This window comes from Microtus pennsylvanicus, chromosome 15 (assembly GCF_037038515.1).
Source record: "Microtus pennsylvanicus isolate mMicPen1 chromosome 15, mMicPen1.hap1, whole genome shotgun sequence".
NCBI lineage: Eukaryota > Metazoa > Chordata > Mammalia > Rodentia > Cricetidae > Microtus > Microtus pennsylvanicus.
Window position 1 is genome coordinate 34,610,846 of NC_134593.1, and position 26,181 is coordinate 34,637,026.

Below are 26,181 nucleotides of genomic sequence, written 5' to 3' on the forward strand. Positions count from 1 at the left end.
GAACATAGCAATGGGATAGGTGTTAAATCTCTCTCTCTTTGAGACAGAGTTTCTCTGTAGCTTTGGAGCCTGTCCTGGAACTAGCTCTTGTAGACCAGGCTGACCTCGAACTTACAGAGAGACCTGCCTGCCTCTGCCTCCCGAGTGCTGAGACTAAAGGCAGGCGTGTGCCACCACCACCCGGCTGGTGTTAAATCTCTTAAATCTTCAAGCTGGGCAGTGGTGGCACATGCCTTTAATCCCAGTACTCAAGAAACAGAGGCAGGTAGATCTCCGTGAGTTCAAGGCCAGCCTAGTCTACAGATTGAATTCTAGGACAGCCAAGGCTACACAGAGAAACTCTGTTTCAAAAAACAACCTCAAAAGATCTCTGAGTCTTCTAATCAAAACAGAGTGGAACTGTAACAAACCAGACCCTGAGGATTGTTCAACAAAACTCCATGGCCAACTGAATACTAGAAGAGGAAGGATGAAGCCTCTGAGAGCCCCAGATAAGCTGAAAAGGGGGACTAAGAAGCATCCTACTGTCTATGTCCATTTTCTGTTGCCATAACAAAATGCTTGAATTGAGTACTGTCTTAGTCAATTGGTGATGGAAGTTACACAATAACCCCACACTAGTTCAGAATTAAGTATAATAAAGGGTTATTTATTTAGGGGAGACTCACAGATCGCTGTCCTAGATCACAGTCCTCTGTACAAATGAAGAACAGGAACGGAGTCTAGCAGCAGGGAGTGAGGGCTGGAAGCAAGAAAGCAAGCACAGGCTTTACAGCTGCATTATAATTTAAGAGACCATGCCCAAGTGGGCTGGCATCTTAAAGATTATTGGCTGAAGGAGCTCCCATAGCACCTCCCCCTTTTGTTTAAGAGAGTTCTAAACCCAATACAAACCTATATACACTAGAAACAGATATCAAGTATAAGATTAGAATTACAACCAGCATAAACAATATTAAGCAAGGAACATATCCAAATGTTTTAATAAACATTCTATCCTAAGGAGTCTAAGTCTTGTATTAGAAATGGCTTGGCTAGATCATAAGAGGATGGTAACGATGATGTGGTTATTTTGGGGTCTGAGCAGCTGGGAACAAACAGGGGGCCTTACTACAACAGTCAATTTTTTTTTTTTTTTTGCTTTTTCGAGACAGGGTTTCTCTGTGGTTTTGGAGCCTGTCCTGGAATTAGCTCTTGTAGACCAGGCTGGTCTCAAACTCACAGAGATCTGCCTGCTTCTGCCTCCCAAATGCTGGGATTAAAGGCGTGCGCCACCACCGCCCAGCAACAGCCAATGTTTTTTCCCCCAAAATAGCTCTGGCTGTCTTGGAATTCACTTCATAGACCAGGCTGGCCTTGAACTCAGAGATCTACCTGCCTCTGCCTCCTGAGCAAAAGGCATGTGCCACCAAGCCTGGCCTTAGCCAGTGTTCTATGGCTGTGAAGAGACACCATGACCATAGCAACTCTTATAAAAGAAACCATTTAACTGGGGCTGGCTTACAATTTCAGAGATTTAGTGCTTTGTCATCATAGTGGGAACATGGAGGCATGCAGACATAATGCCAGAGAGGTTGCTGAGAGTTCTACATCAGCAGGCATAAGAGAGAGACACTGGACCTGGCTCGAGTACTTGAAACCCCAAAGAAAGAGGAAACTGACTTCCACAAGTGATCCTTAACCTCCACATGAACCCCATGGCTGGCGCGCGCCTTTTGCACGCGTGCAAGAAATCAATGTTAGGGGAAAAAATAAGAAGAAGATCCAGATAAGGGGGAGGGAAGCAGAGCCAGGAAACCCAAGAGCAGATGCTGCTGCCATGGAAACAGTGGGAGAGCTGGGAGAACTGGGAGAGTAGAGAAGCTGTCCTCCAGCCCAGGAAACTCTACCTTAGTCAATAATGGGGAGAAGGGAGACCTGAGGTTAAACCCAGTGCCGCCTAACTGGATGCTATCAAAAAGTTAAAATCAAGGAAGAACCAAAGCCGGACAAGGCAGGCCTCCTAGTGGAAAATCCAACCTATCCAAGAGCCAAATCTGAGTCTTCCTGAGCTTCTGAATCTAGCAGGAAACCCTTGCCGGAAAACCACACAGTACACAAGGACTCGACCCACACACATCCGGACTGGGGAGAGGCAGGTCATGTGATCTGCATTCTTTCCCTAGGGCATTCGTGGGAAAGAAATGGAGGAGATCAGTAGATTAAAAATTCACAGCCAGGCAGTGGTACTGCACACCTTTAATTTCAGCCCTCAGCATGCAGAGGCAGGTGGAACTCTGTGAGTTCGAGGCTAGCCTGGTCTACAGAGTGAGTTCCAGGACAACCAAGGCTACACAGAGAAACTCTGTCTCCCTGTCTCGAAAAACCTAAAAAGAAAGCAAAAATAACCAAACAAAAAAACAGGAAAGCCGGGCGGTGGTGGCGCACGCCTTTAATCCCAGCACTCAGGAGGCAGAGGCAGGCGGATCTCTGTGAGTTTGAGGCCAGCCTGGTCTACAAGAGCTAGTGCCAGGACAGGCTCCAAAGCTACAGAGAAACCCTGTCTCGAAAAACTAAAAAAAAAAAAAAAAAAAAAAAAAAAAAAAAAAAAAAAAAAACCAGGAAGGTAGTGATGGTTAAGGATAGGTTTAAGAAAGGACAATGACCACAGAGATGACAAGGTGAACAGGTCTCCAGTCCCACCCTCCCCAGCAGGGCAGGAAGGCAGCAGATTGGTCCTGAAGGCAAAGCAGGCACTTCCGGTGAAGAGAGGCTTCCGTCGTGGCAAACCCACAACACTTAGAAGCCTCAAAACTAGCTGTGAGGTTTAGTGAGACAAAGATGCCTCAGTGACTGAAGTCCAGTTTTGTCCCTGTGTATGGCATAGGGTACCACCCATAGCAAGGGTCTATTGTTTGTAACTGAGCTACCCCGAGGCCCTGAGACCAGAACAGGGAAATCATAAGATAGGGAGCCCAAATTTAACCATACATACATACATATACATATATACACATACGTAACTCCAGGAGTCGAAGGGTGGGACCCTGACAAGCCCAAAAGTGCAGGTCGGTGGGGATCAGGAACAGAGCGCATAGTGGAAATGAACTTCGCCCTGGGCTGCTGATCTCACCAGCTGAGAGCAACCCCTGGAGTCAGGTTACTCTCTAGCTTAGACTCTAGAGTCACCTGCCTGCTGTCACTGCTATAGAACTGTTATAGATGAAACTTCGGCGAGCTCCTTGTTATCCACAGCTGCATCCCGCAGCAGCGTGAGCTGCGCTTAGAAGCCCCTCCGCCGTCTGTGGTTGCTTTATTTCGTCCTCAAAGCAGCTGGGTGCCTCGACAGCTACTTTTGCCATTGCAGGCACAGAAGCTAGGCTAGCTAGAGAGAGCTCTGGGAGAGTGGGAGAGGCAGCCCAGCCACACACTGCAAAGCCAAGTGTGGCCAGCAGAGGCCCCTAGTGAGCAGGGACGAGAGTAGCAAAGACCTCAGCACAGTTTAAGCCTTAGCCTTGGCAAGGAGGAGCCTAAATCTAACTGACTTGCCGCTCCCATGCCAGGACCAGCGGTCCTCAGTTTCTGAAAACATGAAAGAAGCCTCTCTGTTCCTCCTTTCTTCCTCTTTCTCCTTCCTCTTCCTCTTCTTTCTTTTTTTTTCTCCTATTCCTTCTCCTCTTTTTTTTTCTTTGTGTGTTCCCATTTTTTTTCTTTTGGTTATACCTTTAACAATGTCTTCATAGCTCCATGAACCACATCTACAAAATCCCCACGGACTTCCCCAGATGTTTGTTTCCATGGTGATTCTGAATCCCATTCAATTGACAACCAAGCTTAACCTACACGGGGGCACAGAGGGATGAGCGGGTGCAGAGCGGAGGGCAATGACAAGGACAAAGTAAAATGACCTATTGCGTCTGAAAGTGTCATAATCAAGCCCAATACCTGCTAACTTGGAATAATCAGTGAATTAAATTAGAATGGACAGTAGTATCTGCCGGACTATGTAAACCGCTGTAGGCATAGCCCGCCTAACAGATAAATGTGTATGATGTCACTTCAATGCTCTTCTAGGAGCACAAGGGGGGGCTCGGGGGGCTTGTGATTACCTGTAGATCTGGGTGCTGATTGCATGTGCTGTGTCTATGAAAAGTTATAGACTGCCCTTCACACATATACACCTTCATATGAATATTATACTTCAATGTTTTGTTTTGTTTAGAATTTTTTTTTGTTTTTTGTTTGTTTGCTTGGTTTTGGTTTTTTTGTTTGTTTGTTTGTTTTTTCAGGACAGTGTTTGTGTAACAGCCCAGTCCTGTCTGTTCTAGAACTTGCTTTGTAGACCAGACTTGCCACTAACTCACAGAGATCTTCCTGCCTCTGCCTCTAGAGTTCTGGGATTAAAGGTATGTACCACCATTGCCTGTCTTGTTTAGAATGCTTTAATTTGGCCTGGCGTGGGGGCACATACCTTTTAATCCCAGCCCCCAGGAGACAGAGGCAGGTGGATCTCTAAGTTAGAGGTCAGCCTGGTCTACAGAGCAAGTTCCAGGACAGGTAGAACTAAGCAGAGAAATCTTTGTCTCAAAAACAAAAACAAAACAAAATAAAAAATAATAACAAGGAAAGTTTTAATTTAAAACTTAAAAAAAATCAGCCAGGCGGTGGTGGCACACGCCTTTAATCCCAGCACTCAGGAGGCAGAGGCAGGCGGATCACTGTGAGTTTGAGGCCATCCTGGTCTACAAAGTGAGTTCCAGAACAGACTCCAAAGCTACACAGAGAAAAACCCTGTCTTGAAAAAACAAAACAAAACAAACCCAAAAAACAACAAACAAAACCTTAAAAATTTCCTTTCAGTTTAAAACTTAAAATCAACATCCATTCTGCTCAGATTGACCTTTAGAGCACTACCCCGTGTTGTTAAGGTAAACGGGGCACACGGATGCATCAAACTAGATTTCAGTCCTTTCTGCATATTAATTAAGCATGAAATATAATTAGACCTGACTCAGTGGCTTGCCTGCTCTCAACTGGGTGAGTGCCGCCAACACGGTGACTATCCTCTGTGTGCTGGCCTGGAAGGCACTTAGTTCAATCATCCCTGCAGGTTCCATGGCATGGAACTCAAGAGTAGCCATGGCTGCTATTGGCTCCAATATTCCTACAGAATATAGGTCAACCTAGGGCCTGACATGGTGGCGCACACCTTTAATCCTAGCACTTGGGAGGCAGAAGCAGGCGGATCTCTGAGTTCAAGGCCAGCATGGGCTACAGAGCGAGTTCCAGGATAGCCAGGGCCACACAGAGAAACCCTGTCTTCAAAACAAACAAAGAGAGAAAAAGAGAGAGAGAGAGAGAGAGAGAGAGAGAGAGAGAGAGAGAAGGAAGAGGAGGAGGAGGAAGGAGGAGGAAGGGAGGAAGGAAGGAAGGAAGGAAGGAAAGAAGGAAGGAAGGAAGAATATAGTGCTATAGTGCTTCAGAAAAGCCTAGCATCTGAAAGGTCTTCTCTTGGTCAAATGCCTTCTAAGAACTCCCTAGCTATGAAGTATTGCTATTCTTTTTTTCCACACCACATTTGTTTCTTCATATGTAAGTAGACCTGTAATTACATATGAATTAATTACATGGATGTCCCACAACCCTGGTGCAGAGGCCTGAGGGCGTCTTGTGGTTCTCTCCTGCCACGTGGGATTCTGAGAGCCTTTACCCTCTGAGCTGCATCTCTAGACCTTGCTGCATTCTGTAAACAGGAAGTGTTTTTGTCACAATGCTTCCAGTACAATGTTCTGGAAAGCCATCTTACTGAAGGAGTGGGCAGTGTTGGCAAGGAGAGTGAAGAAGCTGTGGAGATGTAGCCCTGTTGGCGCTTCAGGACCTGCGACTTTCCAAAAGAGTTTTAAAGAGGCAGCTTGCTGCTGATACTTGCTCTTCTGAGGAGAGATTCCTCCACAGGAGAAAGCACTGGGCGTTCCAAAGAGCATGTTTACTCACAGGGATTGGGAGGGAACGCGGGTTTGACTGTTACACACAGGGTACAACTCTGTGAGAGCCGATTTTTTCACTGTGGGAAATTACACATACCATAAAACTGACCATTTTAATATACAATTTAATGCCATAAAGCCCATCACAGCCATTACCTGATGTGGGAGTGTCATATATCAATCTGTTGATTTCATTGGTTAAGTAATAAACAAACTGCTTGGGCTCATAGCTTAGAACATAGGTGGGTAGAGTAAACAGAACAGAATGCTGGGAGGAAGAGGAAGTGAGGTAAGACGCCTCAGACAGAGCTGTCCGTACAGCTCTGCTCTCTGGAGCAGAGACGCCATGCTCCCGGCTCCTGGGCAGACACACGCAATGAAGCTCCGACCCAGGATGGACGTAGGCTAGAATCTTCCCGGTAAGCGCACCTAGCTGAGCTACATAGAATATTAGAAATGGGCTAGTCCAGGTGCGAGAGTTAGCCTAGAAGAGGCTAGATAGAAATGGGCCAAGCAGTGATTAAAAGAATACAGTGTCCGTGTAATTATTTCCGGGGTGCTGGGAATGCAGCCCCGCCGCTCATATTACTACAATTACCACCACCCATTCTGGGGCCTTTACATCGTCCCTGAGGAATTTGCTTCTCTTTCCTCACGACGACCCTGCACATCACACTGGGCCTCCACATGAGGACACCACGGCTAAGACAGGCTCGCTAGGTCATGGCTGGTAGGTGACTGAGCTGCACAGACCACGCGATCATGGCCTGACTTTCTCCAGCACTCTAGCGAATGGATATATATTCCCATAGCGGTATTTCCTTCCACAGCTACGCCCAGGTCTCAAGGAGTAACTGTGACCACAGGTAGGGATCAGGAAAGAAGTGTCACCACAGATCTTACATGAAAGCATGGGTTGCAAAGTTAACAGCAACACCTAAGTAAGTCCTCAACTTCTGTCAGCCAAGATCACAACTAGCAGGCAGCTTCCTGGCCTCCCAGACAGACTAGCTCTGAGAGGGAAATGATTGACTTCCTCCACGGATGGCATAGGCCACATGCTTACCCTTGCTCCTCTGTGACCATAGCTCCAGGGAAGGGACCAGCAAGTTCTCTCCAGCCCAGAGTAGAACTCCCCGTTTCATTTATTCCAATGCATTCTTTTCCTGTACAGATTTGTGTTTATGTTTGTGTGTGTGTGTTGTGAGTTTATATGTACCGCACAGGTTTAGGTGCCCAAGGCGGCTGGACTGGAGTGACAGGCAGCTGTGAGTCACCTTCTGTGCTGTTGGCAGCCAAACCAGGGTCCTATGAAAGAGCAACCGGTTCTCTGACCCTCTGACCCTCTGACCTGTCTCTCCAGTCCCCTCCCACCAGGGATCTGACTCAAACCCAAAGGAAAGCTGGGAGATTACCTTTCTTTTTCTTTTCTGTTCTTTTTGTTTGTTGGTGCTAGAAGCTGGACCCAGAGCTTCTCACGTGCCTCCCATGAGGTCTTCTTTAAGGGACAATCTGTGGAGGCCTTCCTTCCTCTGTGGCCCTTTGTCCCCCACATGAGATGAGTTTGCAAGGACAAAGGAGACACCTGTAAACTGTGGCTCAGTCTCTTCTCTTCTTTCTATGTAGGAAGGTTTGTAGGCTCATCTGCCTCATATGGCGGTTAAGTATTAAATATTAGGAGGGGGCTGGAAAGATGGCTCAGTGGTTAAGAGCACTGACTGCCCTACCAGAGGACCAGGGTTCAATTCCCAGCACCCACATGGCAGCTCACAGCTGTCTGTAACTCCAGTTCCAAGGGACCAAAATCCTCACCCAGACATACATGCAGGCAAAACACCAATGTGTATATATATATATATATATATATATATATTTTTTTTTTTTTAAAGAAATATTAGGAAGCAAAGTGTTGTTTTTAGCTGGTGGTGGTGGCATATGCCTTTAAACCCAGCACTCTGGAGACAGAGGCAGGCAGATCTCTGTTAGAGGCCAGCCCATCTTACAAAGTGAGTTCCAGGACAGCCAGGGCTATTACACAGGGAAACTCTGTCTTCAAAAACAAAACAAAATAAATATTAGGAAGTCACTTGCCCACAGAGAGATAGAACCTCAGATCTTTCGTGTGCCCCTTGTAATCAACAATGGTGATATCTTAGTTTCTACCTGTGAACAATTTGCTCTCCTAAATTGTTTTAGAACCAAAATGACATTGAGGGATACAGGAACTACATTACTCAAAGATCCCAACATGGTCATTGGTTAAGTATCAGCAATTTGAGATCGCTGTTAAGAAAACAGCCATTAAGTTTGGCAAGGTAACACAAGTCTGAAATATCAACAGTAGGATGTGAAGACAGAAGTATTGCTGCAAGTCAAGGCCAGTCTGGGCTACACAGGGAGATAGCTATCCGTCCTGAACCATCTGAGAATGGTCTACAATTACCCACAGTTTCAGGTTTGAACGAGTAAGCTTTAAATATATAGCAAGCTAAAGTAAAAGAATAAGCAACTAGTGATAGAGATGGTGATAGACAGACAGATGATAGATTAGATAGATATAGAGATAGACAAACAGATAATTATCAAACCAGGAACTCTGAGCATCCAGATACTTGGGGAAGCCCCACTGAGGCAGTTGGCTGGAGTTCCCCGTACAGAGTCCAGGCAGAACACAGTGTCCCCCCCCCCAGTAACAGAACAAACAGCAACAGATAGAGATAAAGCTATCAAATGCTAATATCCGGCAGTTGAGACTGTGAGCGGGAATCTACACTTGAGCGTTCCCTCTGTGGCTGAAGGTTTTTGGCTTTGCTTCCCCACTGCCTGCACTGCCCGGGTAAATAATAACCTTGTAGGAAGTAGGTATCTTCCTGCTCTTTTCAAGAACAGCAAAGGTTTTTGTTTGTTGGTTTGGTTTGGTTGATATTTGGTTGGTTGGTTGGAGTTTTTTTTGTTTTTTGTTTGTTTGTTTTAGAGACTGTCCTGGAACTCACTTTATAGACCAGGCTGTCCTCAAACTCAGAGATCCACCTGCCTCCGCCTTGCATGTGCTGGGGTTAAAGGTGTACACCACTACCTCCAGGCCCAGAACAAGATGTTTTTACCCCAGATGTTTTGCTATTCTGTCCCATACATGTCACCCAGTCAGGTGACATATGCGTATATATATATATAACTGTTAAGTCAGAATTACAGTTACATTATCTATTTTTTTTATATTTGGCAAAATTAAAGAAAATACCCTATTATTTATCTTTGTAACTCTAAAGTTTTATACCTAATTTACCTTTTATCATAACTAAGAAAAACTTTAGATCTAATTATTTAGTCTGTAACTCCATCAAAGACCCCAGAAGGGTGTAACATTACCTAATGACAGGGACATCTAGCTGTTTGTATAGTCACTCAAAGTTCTGTAACATTGAGGCATCCATTTTCAGCCTACAGGCCTAGTATATTTGACAGGCATTTTTAAGAAGCTGGGAATTTTGATGGGAGGTCCTAACTTGTCTTGGCAAAGTTTGGCAGTTACTTTCTTTTGCATCCAGCTGATCCAGTTTGGACAGTATACTGTCAGCAATTGGAGCAAGGGCAGTTTCTCAGCCAAAATGGCTAGCTTTCGCCATAAAGAAAACAAACTCCATACAGAGGTTCTTTGTTGCCCATCATCTTTTTAAAAGTAGATTGATGATGTCAGGAGCAGGTGTGTCTCACTGTGAAGAAAAGCCTTATATTACTAAAGAATTTTAAATGCCACATTTTGTATGTGTTTGAAGGGTTTAAAGACCACCTATCTACCTAACTATATCTGTTTAACCTTGAAGATGTTGGGTCAAAACTATCTCAGGGCCTGTACCTCAAGGCCTATAGAATGGAAAAAAGCCTGGCTTAAGTTCAGGGCCTAAACTTCGGGGCCTGTAGAACAGAGAAAAGCTTGGCTCAAGTTTGAGTGCGGATGAGACAGCAAAAACTAGGTAGACACCCCTCCAGCAAGAGGGAGGGTTTGGCTGTCTCTCATTGGATATAGATACCCACACATCATACCAAGTCACTTAAGTTATATAAGCTGACACAATAATAAACTGAGTTCCTGGTTTGACTCTACTCCCTATCATTTCTGATTGTCCTGCTTCATGGGGCTGCAAAATGACCGTCCTGCATTATGGGGCTGCAGGATGGGCATAGAGTGCACTCACCTTTCCCTGGTATGAAATGGAGGCTCAATAAGTCTGGCAACTGGAGGCTCAAGAGGCAGCAAAAAACATACCTAAAATGATTATAAGTTTGATTATTATAGATGACTATTAACCTGTATTTTTTAATTATATATCATACTTTCAATGAGCTGCATAAGTACTGAAGTGATAACCCACAACATGGTCAACAATTTATTAAGGGGTGCAATGGAAAAACAGACAATACAGAACAAGGTAGATGCTGCTGCTGATCCAGCTGCCATGGTCCTGCCGTTCTGCCCAAGGGCGATGAGGAATAAGGCCTGCTCCTGCTCTGACAACCCCTCTCCATTTTATCTGGTCACATACCCAGAGAAAACCATGCCCAAAGGGCTAGTCACCCCAAATATCATTGGCTTGTTCAAAATGTTTTCCTTTATAGAAAGAATTGTTTTAGAGAAAATACTTTGATGTCACCTTTTAACTAAAGCAGGAAGCCTTGAAGGCAGGAGCAAGAGAGGATTAAGCTGCCAATGAATGAGATGACAGATGACATGGATGTGTGTGTCTCTGTGTGTGTTTTAAAGATGTATGTATTATGTATACAGTGTATATACTATTTATTATGTATACAGTATTCTGCCTGCATATATGCCTGCATGCCAGAAGAAGGCACCAGACCTCACTATAGATGGTTGTGAACCACCATGTGTGGTTGTCAGGAATTGAACTCAGGACCTTAGGAAGGACAGGCAGTACTCTCATCCACTGAGCCATCTCTCCAGTCCTCTGTACAAAGTCTTTTACTAAATTAGGGCTTTTGTCAGGACCAAACACATAGAGCTGCGTGTCCTTCTTCAACCCCAGCACTCATGAAGCAGAGGCAGGAGGATCTCTGAGTTTGAGGCCAGTCTGGTCTACAGAGCAGGGCTACACAGTGGAGCCCTGTCTTCAAACAAAAACCCTAACCATATAATAGTGTGGGTAAACTCCTTATGCACCTCATCAGACACTAAAAAAGAGTTATTCTAGATTATTTGCTTTTATTCAGAAATTACTTAATTTTTTTTTTAATTTAGAAGCAGGGTTTTGCTAAATTACCCAAGCTGCTCTCCTTCTGCTTCAGTTTTGTAGCTGGGAATACAAATTTGTGCCACCAGCCGGGCGGTGGTGGCGCACGCCTTTAATCCCAGCACTCGGGAGGCAGAGGCAGGCGGATCTCTGTGAGTTCGAGACCAGCCTGGTCTACAAGAGCTAGTTCCAGGACAGGCTCCAAAACCACAGAGAAACCCTGTCTCGAAAAACCCAAAAAAAAAAAATTTGTGCCACCAAGCTCAGCTCTGATAATGACTCATAATCAATTATATTGATCTCTTTGTCTGGTTGCTAAAAACTCCCACTCAAGTCTAGAACCCACCTCTAGTTATTAAGACTTACTGATACCTGCTGGACAGTGGTGGTACACGCCTTTAATCCCAGCACTTGGGAGGCAGAGGCAGGTGGATCTCTGTGAGTTCAAGGCCAGCCTGGTCTATAGAGTGAGTTCCAGGGCACCCAGAGCTCCACGGAGAAACCCTATTCTCACCTGTCTCAAAAACAAACAAACAAGCAAACAAAATGACAACAACAATCCTCTGATCTCATTTGCACTTTCTGTTTGCATCAATTCCTCCACTAATTTAAGGAAGTTGTGCTTATAGAAACAAGAACTGCTACCAAACACGGCAGAGTAACATCCCACTTCTGAACACTCTTGATAGGAGAGAGTAGAGCACAGAAGATAAGTTATCTTCCCCCTGCAGCAAAGAGACTAGCATGTGGTCCTCCATTCTTCACTGCTCCCTAAGAAGGACTTGTTGCCACTTTTATCACGATAATTTATTAGTTCATTTTCCAGATCAAAAGGTCCTGGAGTATCCTCACAGGCTCTGTGTTTATGCAGGCATCAGAAAACCCATTGCCTCTCAGCCACACAGTTCAGATGGGACACGCCCTTCAGCCCTCTTAGGTACCTATGGCCCTTATTTCGAGAACTTTTCTTACAAATTGTCTACACATAGTGGTCCCAGGGCTCCATTCTCTGTGTCCACTGCTGTTTGGTATCTATGGGAAAGAACATGAATGCGCAAACAGCTTCGGCACCCGGATGTTGCAATCAGTACAGGTGTTCCCCACTTTCCCCAGCCCAGCTGCCTCCCCTCCAGTGTTATTTTCTTGATGCATGTCCTTCCAGACTTTTGGGTGTATCTCTGCAAAGATACGTGTGTGTTTATAGCCATGGGTTTGCTTTTGAGGCAAAGTCGCATTCTATAGCCCTGGCTGGCCTAGAACTCGCTAGGTAGACCAGGCTGACCTCAGACTCAGATCTGCCTGCTTCTGCCTCCCATGCACTGGGATCAAATGTGGGCACCACCACACACAGCAACATGTTAGCTTTCTTTATCCACAACTGTGTGTTAAAAGAAGGGACAAAGACACAGGTTTTTCGGGTTCCAGTTACGCTGTAACCTAAGTTTCTGGCTGTACAGGAATCCAGAAAAAATCTGATTCTCCACTAGGACAGCCTCCCAGGGTGCTGCGCTGGAACATGGCTTCACTTTGCTGCCACTTGCTATTATTAGTTTTGCTCTCAAGTTCATTCATTAAGTAAGTCACTTACTGGCTTCCTAACTAGGCCCTGTTCCGGGCACTGGGGACCGGCTGTGAGCAAATCTCTGCCTCCCTGGTTTGTCTGCTACCTTGAAGGGGAAACAAGATAAACAGGATGTTGATAGATGATGAACTCCAAGGGAAAGTTAGGGAGAAAAGAATAGGGGATTCCAAGAGGAGACCAGAGGGAAAAAGAGAAAAGAGGCAGCCAGAGATTGTAAGTTTGTTTTCTTCTAACAAGAGGATATAACTTTAGAAATAGATAATGGAGAAGGTGAAAAAATAAGACAAGTTTATGTCTTTGATTGGTTAGTGCATGTGTGGTGTTGGAGGTGCATTCAGGTTGGTGTTGCCAGAGGTCAAGAGCGGGAGTGTTCTCTCTCCCTCCACCTAATTCTGTTACTGTTCTAACTAGACTAGCCGGGAGCCCCAGTCCTCCTGCTGCTGCCCACATCAGAGCTGGGACACAGGAGCCATACTTGGCTTTTATGTGGGTGCTCATGCTTGCCAGCAAGCACTTCACCAGCTAAGCTGCCTCTTCCAACACATCCTTTCCCTTTCTTTCTTTCTTTCCTTCCTTCCTTCCTTCCTTCCTTCCTTCCTTCCTTCCTTCCTTCCTTCCTTCCTTCCTTCCTTCCTTCCTTCCCTCCCCTGAACTCGCTTGGTAGACCAAGTTCGCCTTGAACTCACTGAGATCTCCTGACTCTGCCTTCCGAGTGCCGGGATGAAAGGCATGTACCACCGCCACCTGGCTCTTTCTCTTTTGTAGAGGGTATAAGGTCCTCATGCTGACATATAACACTAAAGAAACCAGGAACATTAAATGCACAGACTTTTCTCTTTGATGGAAAGGATTTACACCTGTTTGATCCTGAAAAGCTGGGACTGGATATAGTTAAGAGTCTGATAATCTTTGTTCTCTATAGGAGCAGGCCTCACCTGAATCCCCAGCTTGCTATGTTTATTCCGGGCTCTTCAGCATTATTTCAGTCAACAGAGCCCATTCTTATGAAAGATGTCCCATGAACTTTGCAAGAGTTTAATATTATTTTTATCCCAGAACCTTCCTCCCTAGACTCTTATCCTGAGCATGGTTTCTCAAGCAATAGAACCCATTCTTGCCAGGCAGTGGTGTGTACTCCTTTAATCCCAGCATTTGGGAGGCAACAAAAAACCCATTCTTATGGAAGAGGTCTTAGGTATTTTACAGATGGCAGTACCTTGCAAAGGAGTCTTTCTTTTTCTGAATACCCCCACACACACAAGGTTTCCCTATGTAGCCCTGGCTGCCCTGGAACTCGCTTGGTAGACCAGGCTGGCCTCAACTCCAGACTGGCTCTAAGGGCTGGGATTAAAGCCATGCACCACCACCACCTTTAACCCCAGGACAAAGGAGTTTGGATGCACTCAGGGCTTAAACCCTATTGTGATAATTGTCACGAGGAGAGTTTTTTCAAAGTTGTCCTGTAACTATCTCAAGAATAAACTGCTTGGAGTTCGACTCTAGAAGTTCAAAGTTCAAAGTTCTAGAAGTTCATGGCTAGTGAAGTCATGTTGAACCGAATTTCCTTCTTACCTCCAGTGATCATTACTCTTCGGGCTGTGGCACTTGTAGGAGCCCCCACATTTTTTATTTTTTTGCCTTTTATTTTCATAGCCAATTAGAAGCTCTCTTATTTATTTATTTTTAGTTTCTCTACGAAGTCCTGACTATCCTGGAACTTGCTACAGAGATCAGGCTGACCTTGAACTCACAGAGACCCACCTGCCTCTGCCTCACAAGGCTGGGATTAAAGGCGTACACTACCACCTCCAGCTTCAAAGCTTTCTTTTTAAAGGGAGAGAAAAGAATTAAGGAAGGTATTTTTCAGCCACAACTCCCTCATCTCAGCAACACTCCCTAAGTTGGTTCCACGCGCCAAAAGTTGGCCATGGAGCAACTTTCTGCTCAGGGAAAATCAATGATCTGCCAGTCCCACACATAAGGGCTTATCCCAGCTTGTGGGTTTCCTGGCTTTCAGACATACCTGCACTTTTAAAAGGTATCAAACTTCTTCCTTGGCTATTTTGAAAAGTTCTTTTCTTACTAGTGGGCTTGGCTGTGCATTAGCATTCTCCAAAGATTAAAAAAGTTCAGATGTGCTAGGCGGCAATGGTGCCCACATTTAATCTCAGCACTTGGGAGGCAGAGACTGGCGGATCTCGGTGAGTTTGAGGCCAGCCTGATCTACAAGAGCTAGCCAGGCTGTTAGATATAGAAACCCTGTCTCAAAACCCTCCCCCAAAAAAAGTTCAGATGGGGCTGGAGAGATGGCTCAGAGGTTAAGAGCACTTACTGCTCTTCCAGAGGTCCTAAATTCAATTCCCAGCAACCACATGGTGGCTCACAACCATCTGTAATGAGATCTGGTGCCCTCTTCTGGCATGCAAGCATACATAAAAAAAAAAAAGTTCAGATGCCTGAGTCCCACTGTAGAATTTCAAACTCTTTTCATTTTGTTTGCAGGCTTGGCATCTTCTTATTTTTTCCCCAAGCTCCTACAGCCAGGAATGAGGACTATGGTTGTACTGACCTCTAGACTACAACCCCCTGCCCACATGCCAGCAGTCCTCAATACTGTTACACCTCAGCTCACCATTAGACCACACAGTTCCACCGACCAATAGACTAGAGTTCCACTGACCACTAGACTAGAGTTCCACTGACCACCTGACTACAGTTCCAGTGACCACCAGACTACAGTTCCACTGACCACTAGACTACAGTTCCAGTGACCACTAGACTACAGTTCCAGTGACCACTAGACTGACTACAATTCCACTGGCCACTAGGCTACAGTTTTTGATTTCTTCCTTCCAGTATAAACCTGATCTTCCCCAAGGGTTTATTCCTGGATGCGTTATTACCGTATTTGTGACAGTTTCTTAATGTGTAAGCCTGCTCCTTTGACATACAAGGATGAAGTTTCCTACGAGGGCAGGCAGGGCTGGCTGTGTCGTTCTTAAGTGGGACCAGCGAGAAAATCGCCAACACTACGAATACAACAGACTACAATTTGGAAATGGAAGACACTTTGTGATTTCATCATGTCAAACATGTCTACCTGAACAACCGGACCGAAAAGTTGTTCTTTATGTTTGTTGTACTTCGGAATGGATTGTAAAAGTTCTTCAAATCAGCAGGGCAAGTGCATAGCGCCTCATTTGGGTCTGTTCAACCCTGAAGCACCAGGGATAAACGAGAAAGAGTAGATTGGTTCTGACAAAGGACGTCATTGGAGACCAAGACCAAAACAGCTGTGCTGTCAGATCCACCGCTGGCTCTGACAGCCGGATCCCAGCGGAGAGACCGCAGGGCCTGTGACAGCTCCCTCCCGACGGAAGCCCGGCGAAGTCAGGGGACAGCCGTGGGCCAGAGGCGGAGATCCGGGACGCCGGCCCACAGCGCTGTCCCCGTAGTCCCCGCAGGCTCGGCGGCTCACCCTGCCACAGACATCCGATTCTGCTGACATTTTCCTTCCGAGAAAGGGGTGGGAACTTGAGCTGCGCGGCGCGGCGGGAGGCGGGAGCAGCTGCCCCGGGCGCCACACCCGAGAGGTGACTCAGGCGACAGGACGTCAGCCGCTTCCGGTCCCAGCAGGCCCCGGGCGTGCGCTCCCAGCCCCCGCCCGCCCGCCTCCGACCCCGCACGCCGCGCGCACCCAAGGGGGCCGCCACATTGTGTCCCCGCCAAGTCCCCGGATGCCCGCCGCCCTCCCCTTTCGGTCCCCGCCGCGGCCACGCCCCCGCGCCGCTCTGCGTGCCACGTCACCGTTTGCGCCACTTCCGGGGGCGCAGCGGGCGATGACGTAGAGGAACGTGCCCTCTATATGAGGTTGGGGAGCGCCCGAGTCGGCCTTTTCCGCCCGCTCCCCCCTCCCCCCGAGCGCCGCTCCGGCTGCACCGCGCTCGCTCCGCGCTGTCAGGCTAGCGCCGCCGTCCCCAAACGCCACCATGATCATCTACCGGGACATCATCAGCCGTGAGTCCTCCGGCCGCCCCGGGTGGGGGTGGGGGTCTGGGTGCGGGTGGGCTCGGGGGGGGGGGGAGTGAGGCCGGGGCCCGAGCGCAGAGTTTGCGGCCGGGAGCCGCCGCGTGCGCCCAGCCGGCGCGGGAAATGGCGGGCCTCCGCACGCTGACGGGCGGCTCCCTGTCCTCCTTCAGATGACGAGCTGTTCTCCGACATCTACAAGATCCGGGAGATCGCGGACGGGCTGTGCCTGGAGGTGGAGGGCAAGGTGAGCGGGGGCGCCGCGGGGAGGCCGGGCGGGCTGGGCTTGCGGCTCGCCCGCCGGAGCTCGTGCAATCCTCCCAGCCGCCTCCAGGCGGAGGAGACACTCTTTCCGGCCTTGGGTTTTTCTAGAAAACTGGAGGCGGAGCCGAGCCTGGAAATAGGTCCGCGAACTCAGCGCCCATCCTCCTTCCGGGCGACCGGGGACATATTGTCTCTGTTTAGGATATCTTGACGCTGTGTGCGCTTAACCCATGGCTGTCCGAGAGCCGACAACTTCTTGCTTTCGTTTGATTAGAAGGACCGTCGTTTTTGGTCTGGGCAACGATTCTTTTTTGTTGGGTTCAGAATTTCAGGGAATTGACAGATGGTTGCCGGTAAGTTGGAGGTGGGTTGTTTGCAACTGAATTGGTTTTTTCTTCATGTAGATGGTCAGTAGAACAGAGGGTAACATCGATGACTCTCTCATTGGTGGGAATGCTTCCGCCGAAGGCCCAGAGGGCGAAGGTACCGAAAGCACAGTGGTCACTGGTGTTGACATTGTCATGAACCACCACTTACAAGAAACCAGCTTCACAAAAGAGGCCTACAAAAAGTACATCAAAGATTACATGAAATCGTAAGTGAGATGCTAAGCACCCTGTTTTGGTGGTTGGGGGGGGGGTCCTAGAAGATTTGTGTCGAGTTAATTACTTAGTCAGAATGGGATTTGACAAAGGACCTTTTGTTGTTATTCAATAATGGTTGCTTTTCAGTAATGTGAACCTAGTGGAGCAATCAGTCTGGCTTTAACTTTGAAGAATAGAGGCAGTTCTTTTAAGAGTTAGTATGCTTGGGCATTTTTAAGTTTGAGGCTTGTATTTATTGGACAAAAACTGAAAATTCAGTATTTTAATGACTTGATAAAATTTACTGTTTTAGACTCAAAGGCAAACTTGAAGAACAGAAACCAGAAAGAGTAAAGCCTTTTATGACTGGGGCTGCAGAGCAAATTAAGCACATCCTTGCTAATTTCAATAACTACCAGGTAAATCAATCAAAGGCTTTTACAGTCTTAGCCACAGGGACAGAGGGGGTTGGTTTGTTTTTGTTACTATTGTCCTGGATGTCCCAGCACTCACAGTATAAACAGCTAGCTTTGAACCCCCTGAGGTCCACCCACCTGGGATTAAAGGCGTGTGCCACCATACCAGATGAGGAGCCGATATTTAAATTGGTGAACTTTACTTTCTTTTCATTGCGACCAGACTGGCCTTGAACCCAGAGGTCCACCTGTGTCTCCTGAGTGCTGGGGTTAAAGGTGTGTGCCAAGGCACTTGGCTGGCATCAGAGGCTTTACTTGCCAAAATGTTGGCCTGGAGCTGTTCTGAGTCTCCCTTTTATGGTTTGCTTTGATTTGTGTTTGTGAGTATATAATGTCTAATCCTGGGTATTTGTGACTTGTTTAAGTTTTTTATTGGTGAGAACATGAATCCAGATGGCATGGTTGCTCTCCTGGACTACCGTGAAGATGGCGTGACTCCATACATGATTTTCTTCAAGGATGGCTTAGAGATGGAGAAATGTGTAAGTATATGTTGAAATTAGTGATGTAGAACTAGAAGACAGTTTCGGTCTGAGTTCTGTGCGGTGAGATCTGGGCTCCTTTACTCCTGTGCCTTAAACATAAAAGGACCTGGAGGTAGAATGGCTTCCTTGGTAGAGTGCTTGGGGAAGTGGTGAGGTGGGAGTCTGAAACTCAGGTCAGGTAGAGTTGGACAGCCTGGGTTACATGGTGAGATGAGGGTGGACAGGCGATGGGTTTAAGTCCATTTATTGTGCCGTGGGATTTCTTCTCTCCTGAGTTAAACACAGAAGTGTCAACTGGTGGAGGCTTTTGAGTAAGCCGGGTGGAAAGTGAGCTTAAACTATACGGAAGTGGGCGAGCACTCTGGGGTGACTGATGGATATCCAGACAGTGGCTGCTGTTTGCTCTGAATGGGATCTGCAGCAAGATCTGCATGTCTGCTGGCTTGGAGAGGGCAGCCTGCGTCCACTGATAGACCTGGAACAGTTTGTGGTTCTTCTGGTTTGCACTAGGATGCCAAAGAAAATGCTCTCCGCGCTTCCTGTCTGTCTCTGTGGCAGTCCAGATTGAATTGGAGAGTACATGTATATGGCAGGAGAGTTGTGAATCGAGCTGGGGGTAGGGCAGCTCCTAATGCAGTCTCCTTGTTTTGCAGTAACAAATTGGATCTATCACCTGTCACCATAACCGTCTGCTGCTTCCCATCCATACAACACCAGGACTTAGGACAAATGGGACTGATGCCACCTTGAGCTCTTATTTTGACCATGATTTATCTGGAGTGGAGACATTGTTTTTTTCTTTTTTCCTTTTTTTTCTTTAAAGAAAAAACATGTCATGTAGGTTGTCTAAAAATAAAGTGCATTTAAATTCACTTCGAAATGCCTCTTAGTTTAATGTGATTGTGCTGACTCTGTCTTCAGTGGTGGTCAAGCTGGAGCCTGGGGGTCGATGCTAGAAAGCTAACATGACTGCTGCAGTGGAAACGACTTACAGGAGTGAGTTGCAGTGAAGGGAAAGATGTGAAGTGGAGAAGCTTGTCAAAATAGAAAAACACCAAAGTATTATCTGCTTTTTTGAGAAGCAGAGCCAAGTCTCTGGGGTGAAGTCAGGTACCTGGTACCTGGAGAAGAGGTTGGCTGTCCATCTTAGAGTTGTACAGATGTGGTGGCACAAGCAAGCCTTGAGTGTTTTTTGGTTGTGCTATTTTGAGACAGGGTTTTTATGTAGCCCTGGCTGTTCTGAACTCAGTCTCGAACTCAGATCTGCCTCCCGAGTGCTGAGACTAACTAAAGACAAGTGCCACCACACATGACTGATCTTTTTTTTTTTTTTTTTTTTTTTTTGGTTTTTCCAGACGGTTTCTCTGGCTTTAGAGCCTGTCCTGGAACTAGCTCTTGCAGACCAGGCTGGTCTCGAACTCACAGAGATCCGCCTGCCTCTGCCTCCCGAGTGCTGGGATTAAAGGTGTGTGCCACCATCTCCCGGCAATATGACTGATCATTTTTATTTTTTATTTTTTATTTATTTTTTTTTTTTTTTGGTTTTTCGAGACAGGGTCTCTCTGTGGTTTTGGAGCCTGTCCTGGAACTAGCTCTGTAGACCAGGCTGGTCTCGAACTCACAGAGATCCACCTGCCTCTGCCTCCCAAGTGCTGGGATTAAAGGCGTGCGCCACCACCGCCCGGCTGACTGATCATTTTTAAATGGAGGAAAGTTGCTTTGGATACCTGTTGGGCTAGGATGTGAGATGTGTTGATCTAGTTAGTTTGACTTATCAAATGAACTAAATTGGGTTGATGTGTTTGCAATCTAAGGTTTGTCCAGTGGGGTTCTAGCTCCCTTTTGTGATGGGAAGCTCGATATTTTGAAAAAGGGGAAAGTGCAGTTGTGGTCTAGGAAGCAACTTAATTGTCTTTGAAAATGTTAACAGGTTTCCAGGCCACTGTTAACTGCTGTTAACACCAGTCAGTACACATTGTGGAAGGACCTTGAGAAAACCTGAAACCTACTTGTGCTAACTCTAGAGAAGGGAGCACATCCCAACCCAGAAGCTTTGCAGGGGAGGTGGTGGGTTTTTTGTTTTTTGTCCTGTTTTGTTTCTGGATCAACCTACCTCTGCCTTCCCACCACCTGGCAAGATTTGTTTTGGTCCTGGAAATTGAATCTCCAGTGTATGTGGTTAGCACACCACCAGCGTTGGTTTCAGCTTCAACCCCTGGGGCTTGTTTTAGGGTTTGGATGTTGTTGAACTCAAACCTCTTAGTGCTAGGACTTGAGGTAGTGCACTACCATATCGTACTAAGAAAGGCTCCCAACTTTCCTAGTCATTTTTCCTAATTTTCCCTGCAGTGTCTGGCCGGTATGTGTGTAGTCCTGGCAGTTATCTTCAGCTGCCCCTTATTTTTATTATTTACTTTCTGGTTACCGCTAGAGCCACTGCGAGAAGAATAGCAAGTACCTGCGCTTGGTGTACAGGTCAGTACCACTTGATCTTTCTGATGTTGTGTCTGGTACAGACCGGTTTGAGTACCTGTGGGCCCGGGCCTATGTTGCATGTGTGGAGACAATGGGATGGAGAAAGGACTTACAATGTTGTCTGTGAAATCCTTTGTAGGGTGCCATTTGAATGGGATGTGAAGGAGTGGCCATATGGATGTCTGAGAGCAGACCATTCAAGCACCTTCATCTAAGATGTGTGGGGTGTTTATCAGAGAAGACTGCTTAGACATGGGTTTGAGCCAATACAAGTCTTTATTAGCCAGCTGGTGACTATGCCGGGGGTTCAGGATCCCAGTGTAGCCTCTGAGCCTTTCTCAGGGTAAGCTTTTAACCACAAAAACAATGTTCTGGGGGCTGGAGAAATGGCTCAGTGGTTAAGAGCACTGACTGCTCTTCCAGAGGTCCTGAGTTCAATTCCCAGCAACCACATGGTGGCTCACAGCCATTTAAAGTGAGACCTGGCGCTCCCTTCTGGCCTGTGGGCACACATGGAAGAAATACTGTACACATAATGAATGAATAAATCTTTAAAAAAAAAACACAATGTTCTGGGTTGACATACTTCGTTTAATGACAAGAACAGTTAGCTAGAAACAGAACAATAGAAACCAAAAAGGCAAGGTTAGAGACTTCTTAGAACTAAGGATCTTACTGGATTAGGTCTTTGTTTTAGTTTTGGCTGTGTGGTACTTTCATCATGGAGTCAGTCGTGCTAAGGTCTGAGGGTCTACTAGTACTGGTGCCCTGCTCGTTATTAGTGAATGAGTCAAATCATGGGCTCATCCTGTTTCAAAGAGGTGCAGTTTGTCCTTAGGATCGCGCGCGCGCGCGCGCGCGTGTGTGTGTGTGTGTGTGTGTGTGTGTGTGTGTGTGTGTGTGGTTTATTGGGTGACTTACAGGCTGCAGCCCAGCTAATCCAACAGTGGCTGGCTGTGAACAGAAAGTTCAAGAACCTAGTAGTTCCTCAGTCCACAAGGCTGAGTGTCTCAGCTGCTCTTCTGTGTATGCCAGAATCGCAAAGAAGCAGGCTCCAATGCCAATGCAGGAGTGGGCTTGCTAGCATGGTGAGGGCAAGCAGGCAAAGAGCAAACACTTCCTTCTCCCACGTCCTTACATAAGCTCCTGCCGAAGGTGTGGCCCAGGTTAAGTTGTGTCTTCCCTCTTCAGTGGTCTAGTGAGTGGATTCATCCACTTCAAAGGAAGCAAAAATAATCTCACAGGTGTGCTCACCTTGTCTGGATCGTAGTTCATTCCAGATGTAGTCAAGTTGACAACCAAGAGTAGCCGTCACACACAGCAACAGAATCTCTAAATAAGACACTGACTAAGCGCTGGCAGGAATGTTCAGGGCTTTCAGTCCCTGGCCCACTTTTTCTAACTGCTAGATGCTAGTCCAGTTTTCAGTGTCCTGTCTCCTCCGGGTGGTCCTTCTTGAGTGGCCCGCTTACTCACATGCAGGGCAGCACTAAGGAAAGATTTTTTTTTTTAAGCTTACAGTGCTTGGATGCTTATCCAAGTAGAAAATACATGGAAAGCGTCCTTAAATATTTGGAGCCACATTCTGATGGGTCACGGTCCTCTTTCCATGGATGATGTCCATTGATGCACCTTTCCTTCCCACCATTTAAGAGATGGCATTTTTATCCATGGGATTCGGCTGCTGTGCATAGAAGCCAGTTGCCCAGTGTTTTGGAGCTGTTGTAAGCCCAGTACAACAGCCTGAAGAGAAATGTGCTATCTCTAACTCCAGAGTCCAGGAGTTAGAAATTGGGGTGTCCTGGGGTGTTCCTCAGCTCCATTGTCCTAGCTCTTAGCAACCTTGTGCATGCACCATCTACAGGTGAGAAGTTTCCAATAGCTTCGCAGGAATTTTTTGCCTAGACGGGTTTTTCTGTGTAGCCCTGGCTGTCCTGGAATTCTCTATAGATCAGGCTGGCCTCAAATTCAGAGATTCTTGACTGGGCGGTGGTGGCGCACGCTTTTAATCCCAGCACTTGGGAGGCAGAGGCAGGCGGATCTCTGTGAGTTCGAGACCAGCCTGGTCTACAGAGCTACAGAGAAACCCTGTCCCAAAAAAGAGAGAGATATCCTCCTACCTCTGCCTCCTCAAAGCTACAGAGAAACCCTGTCTCAAAAAAAAAAAAAAATGAGAGAGAGAGAGAGATCCTCCTACCTCTGCCTCCTAAATGCTGGTATTAAAGGCACACACCACCATCACCTGGCAGGGATTCTTAGGCAAGTAAACTAGATTTGTGTTGTTGGAGCTAATTCTGAACTTGAGAGTTAGACAACAACACAGCAAACTAAACTGGTAATTAGGAGAGTAATCACAAATCTCAAACCACAAACTGGTAAAAGGAGTGTAACCACAAATCTCAAAACTTGAATACCCGTCACACATCATTCTATGTGAGCACAGGCAACGAGAGGCCCCGGCTGGTGGGCAGAACTCACCAAGGAGGAGCTGAACCAGCAGGGACACCACATGGCAGCCATTGGTCACATTTATGCCACCCTGCATCTTCCTGGAGGCCACAGACTTTATAGCACAGAGGAAACATCAGCATCGTAATTTATGTAATTCATATCCCAAAGAAATTAAGGCGTTTCAGGTGGTGGTGGTACACACCTTTGATCCCAGCAGAAGGATCAGATCAGAGGCAGACAGATCTCTTGATTTCAAGGCCAGACTGGTCTACAGAGCAAGTTCCAGGTCAGCCAGGGGTACATGGAGAAACTTTTGTCTTGAAAAATCAAAAGGAGAAAAGAAGGAGGAGGAGGAAGAAGAAGGAAGAAAAGAAATTAGGGTGTAACTATGTTTTGGGGAACCTTTCATTTATATTAGCATATAAATTATATATGCAATTGTATAAACTCATATGTAATACATATAGTCTATATTATTTCAAACAAAAATTCCTAAGTAGTGCACTCAAGGAGAAACGGTGCAGGTCCTAAAGTCGGCAGTTTATCCACAGGATTCCCCAGCCCCACTCACTAGTCACGTGACAGCAGCAGCAATAACCATCAGCCCTTGTGCCTGTCAGCAGTCCAAAACAGAGCACCACCTGGGGGTCAGGAGCATGTTTTGAACTTCTAGAATATTCCATCTTGTTTGTCTATATCTCTAGAGAGCCTGCAGATTGTGGATTTCTGCTGTTATGCATGGAGAGTGACATTTAAGAATCTCACAGACTGGGCCATGAGAACCTCTGGAGAGGATGTGGTTGTAGTGTGGGGGGTCAATTATGCCTCAGTTAGAAAACAATGTCAACCGTGCACCTAAAGGAAAATGTTTTCCAAGGTAGCTTGCTCAACGATGCTTCCTCAATTACTTTCCCCAGCCTGGGAGACTTCTCTGCTCATTTTCCAGTGCTTTGTGCCTCTCTGGGTACACAGGGAGAGCGGACGACTCCTCTACAGATCTTTAGCCCGTGAGTCATAAGTGTGGAGCTGGATGAAAACTGAGGTATTCGGTGACTCACTGGAGGGCGCTGCCCAGGGGGCACACAGAAGTCAGAATTGCTGGTCAGCTTTTGTTGGCTTTGTGTGTGTGTGTGTGTGTGTGTGTGTGTGTGTGTGTGCGCGCGCGCGCGCGGAAGATTGAGCCCAGGGCTGCATCGTGCCAATCGATTCTCTATCACTGAGAATCTCAGTGATAGAGACCTCAGTGAAATATTTTAATAATAATACTTTTGGGCTATTTAGGCATCATTCAGTCCTGAGCGGCTGTCGTTTTTTGTTGTTATTGTTTTTTTTTTTTGTATTGTTGTTTGAGACAGGGTCTCTCTGTGTAACTTCCTTGCTGTCCCAGAAATCAGAGATCCACCTGCCCCTGCCTCCTGAGTGCTGGGATTAAAGACGTGCCCCGCCGCTGCCACCATCTGGCAACAAATATATTCTTCACCAGATAGGACAGAAACATGTATGCTCAGCTTCTCCTTAGGTCCACGGCACCTGAGGCTGAACTGTGAGCCAAAAGAAATGTTTCCCCCACTGTGTGTGTGTGTGTGTGTGTGTGTGTGTGTGTGTGTGTGTGATTTTAATCCCAGCACTCAGGAGGCAGAGGTAGGTGGAGCAGGTATTTGGTTACAGCAGTGAAAAGCTGTCTGATATAATTCTCAAAGAAACAAGCAGGGACTTGGAAAATCATAGAAAAAGCTAATATTTTCTGGACCTAATTTTAGCCCACCTAAAACAGCTGTACATGTAATTTCCCTTGAGCACATTAATTCAAGAATTTTCTCTAATAACTCCTGAGCTGTTGTGTCAGCAAAACAGCCAAACTCATATTTTAATCTAAGGTGAAAACTGACCTTTAAAGAGGAAAACCGCTGCACATAAAATTAGAAAGAAAAAAATGGATACTTTTTATTATTACCTCCCTGAGATGAAAATCTGTGTGTCAGCAGCTGTGAACATAAGCTAGAAGCTAAGTCAATTCAAACCCTGGTGTGTTACATTGAAATCTTTCCTCCTCACACCCCAGTGCACCCGTCTTCCAGGGCCTCCTGACTCTGTAAACCGAGGGGAACTGGAAGGGATGGATTTAGCAGGTGGGACGAGTGTTGGGCGACTGCCCTGCTGTAATACGAGCACAATGGGAGCACCAACTGCCACTGTCTATTAAAAGCTGCTGAAATTTGGTTAAGCAATGTGCAACCTGCTCCTTTCTGTTCCGCAGACAGGGAGGAGGGTGGGTGAGCGTGGGAGCAGCCACGACTTTATGGAGGAGCGATGCTTTCATCACAATCATAAGGCTGTGACTGAGGCCCTGCTGGCAAAGATGGGTCCTCCCGTAACTCCATTACCCCCTCTCATCCACCTTCTTTTCCTTTCTTTTCACATGGTCTCACTATGTAGCTCCAGCTAGCTTCAGACTCTTAATACTCTTGTGTCTCTGATCCCGAGTGCTGGCCTTACAGGCATGCATTTTAGTTATTTGTTTGTTTGGGGTTCTTTTCTTCTTACTTTCAAGACAGGGTTTCTCTGTATAGTCCTGGCTGTCCTAGAACTCTCTCTGTAGACCAGGCTGGCCTTGAACTCAGAAATC

The 26,181-nt window shown here is 46.6% G+C and overlaps 1 protein-coding gene and 1 non-coding gene across 2 annotated transcripts; both read left to right on the forward strand.

The window, feature by feature from the left end:
• Window positions 1–16,652: 16,652 nt before the first annotated feature.
• Window positions 16,653–19,509, forward strand: Tpt1 (tumor protein, translationally-controlled 1). Its single transcript, XM_075949669.1, has 6 exons — window positions 16,653–16,811; window positions 16,994–17,067; window positions 17,489–17,679; window positions 17,982–18,087; window positions 18,510–18,626; window positions 19,283–19,509. The coding sequence occupies exons 1-6, from the start codon at window positions 16,784–16,786 to the stop codon at window positions 19,283–19,285; spliced, it is 519 nt and encodes a 172-aa protein (XP_075805784.1). The 5' UTR covers window positions 16,653–16,783; the 3' UTR covers window positions 19,286–19,509.
• LOC142836236 (small nucleolar RNA SNORA31) lies at window positions 19,087–19,213 on the forward strand. Its single transcript, XR_012908029.1, has one exon. It is a non-coding gene; the product is annotated as a small nucleolar RNA SNORA31 (small nucleolar RNA).
• Window positions 19,510–26,181: the final 6,672 nt, after the last annotated feature.

Bases quoted from the DNA above. Each gene is read 5' to 3' on its own strand.
- Tpt1 (XM_075949669.1), top strand. From the start codon at position 16,784: ATGATCATCTACCGGGACATCATCAGCC. The intron at 16,812-16,993 runs GTGAGTCCTCCG...GTCCTCCTTCAG, and splicing joins CTACCGGGACATCATCAGCC to ATGACGAGCTGTTCTCCGAC. The intron at 18,088-18,509 runs GTAAATCAATCA...GACTTGTTTAAG, and splicing joins CTAATTTCAATAACTACCAG to TTTTTTATTGGTGAGAACAT.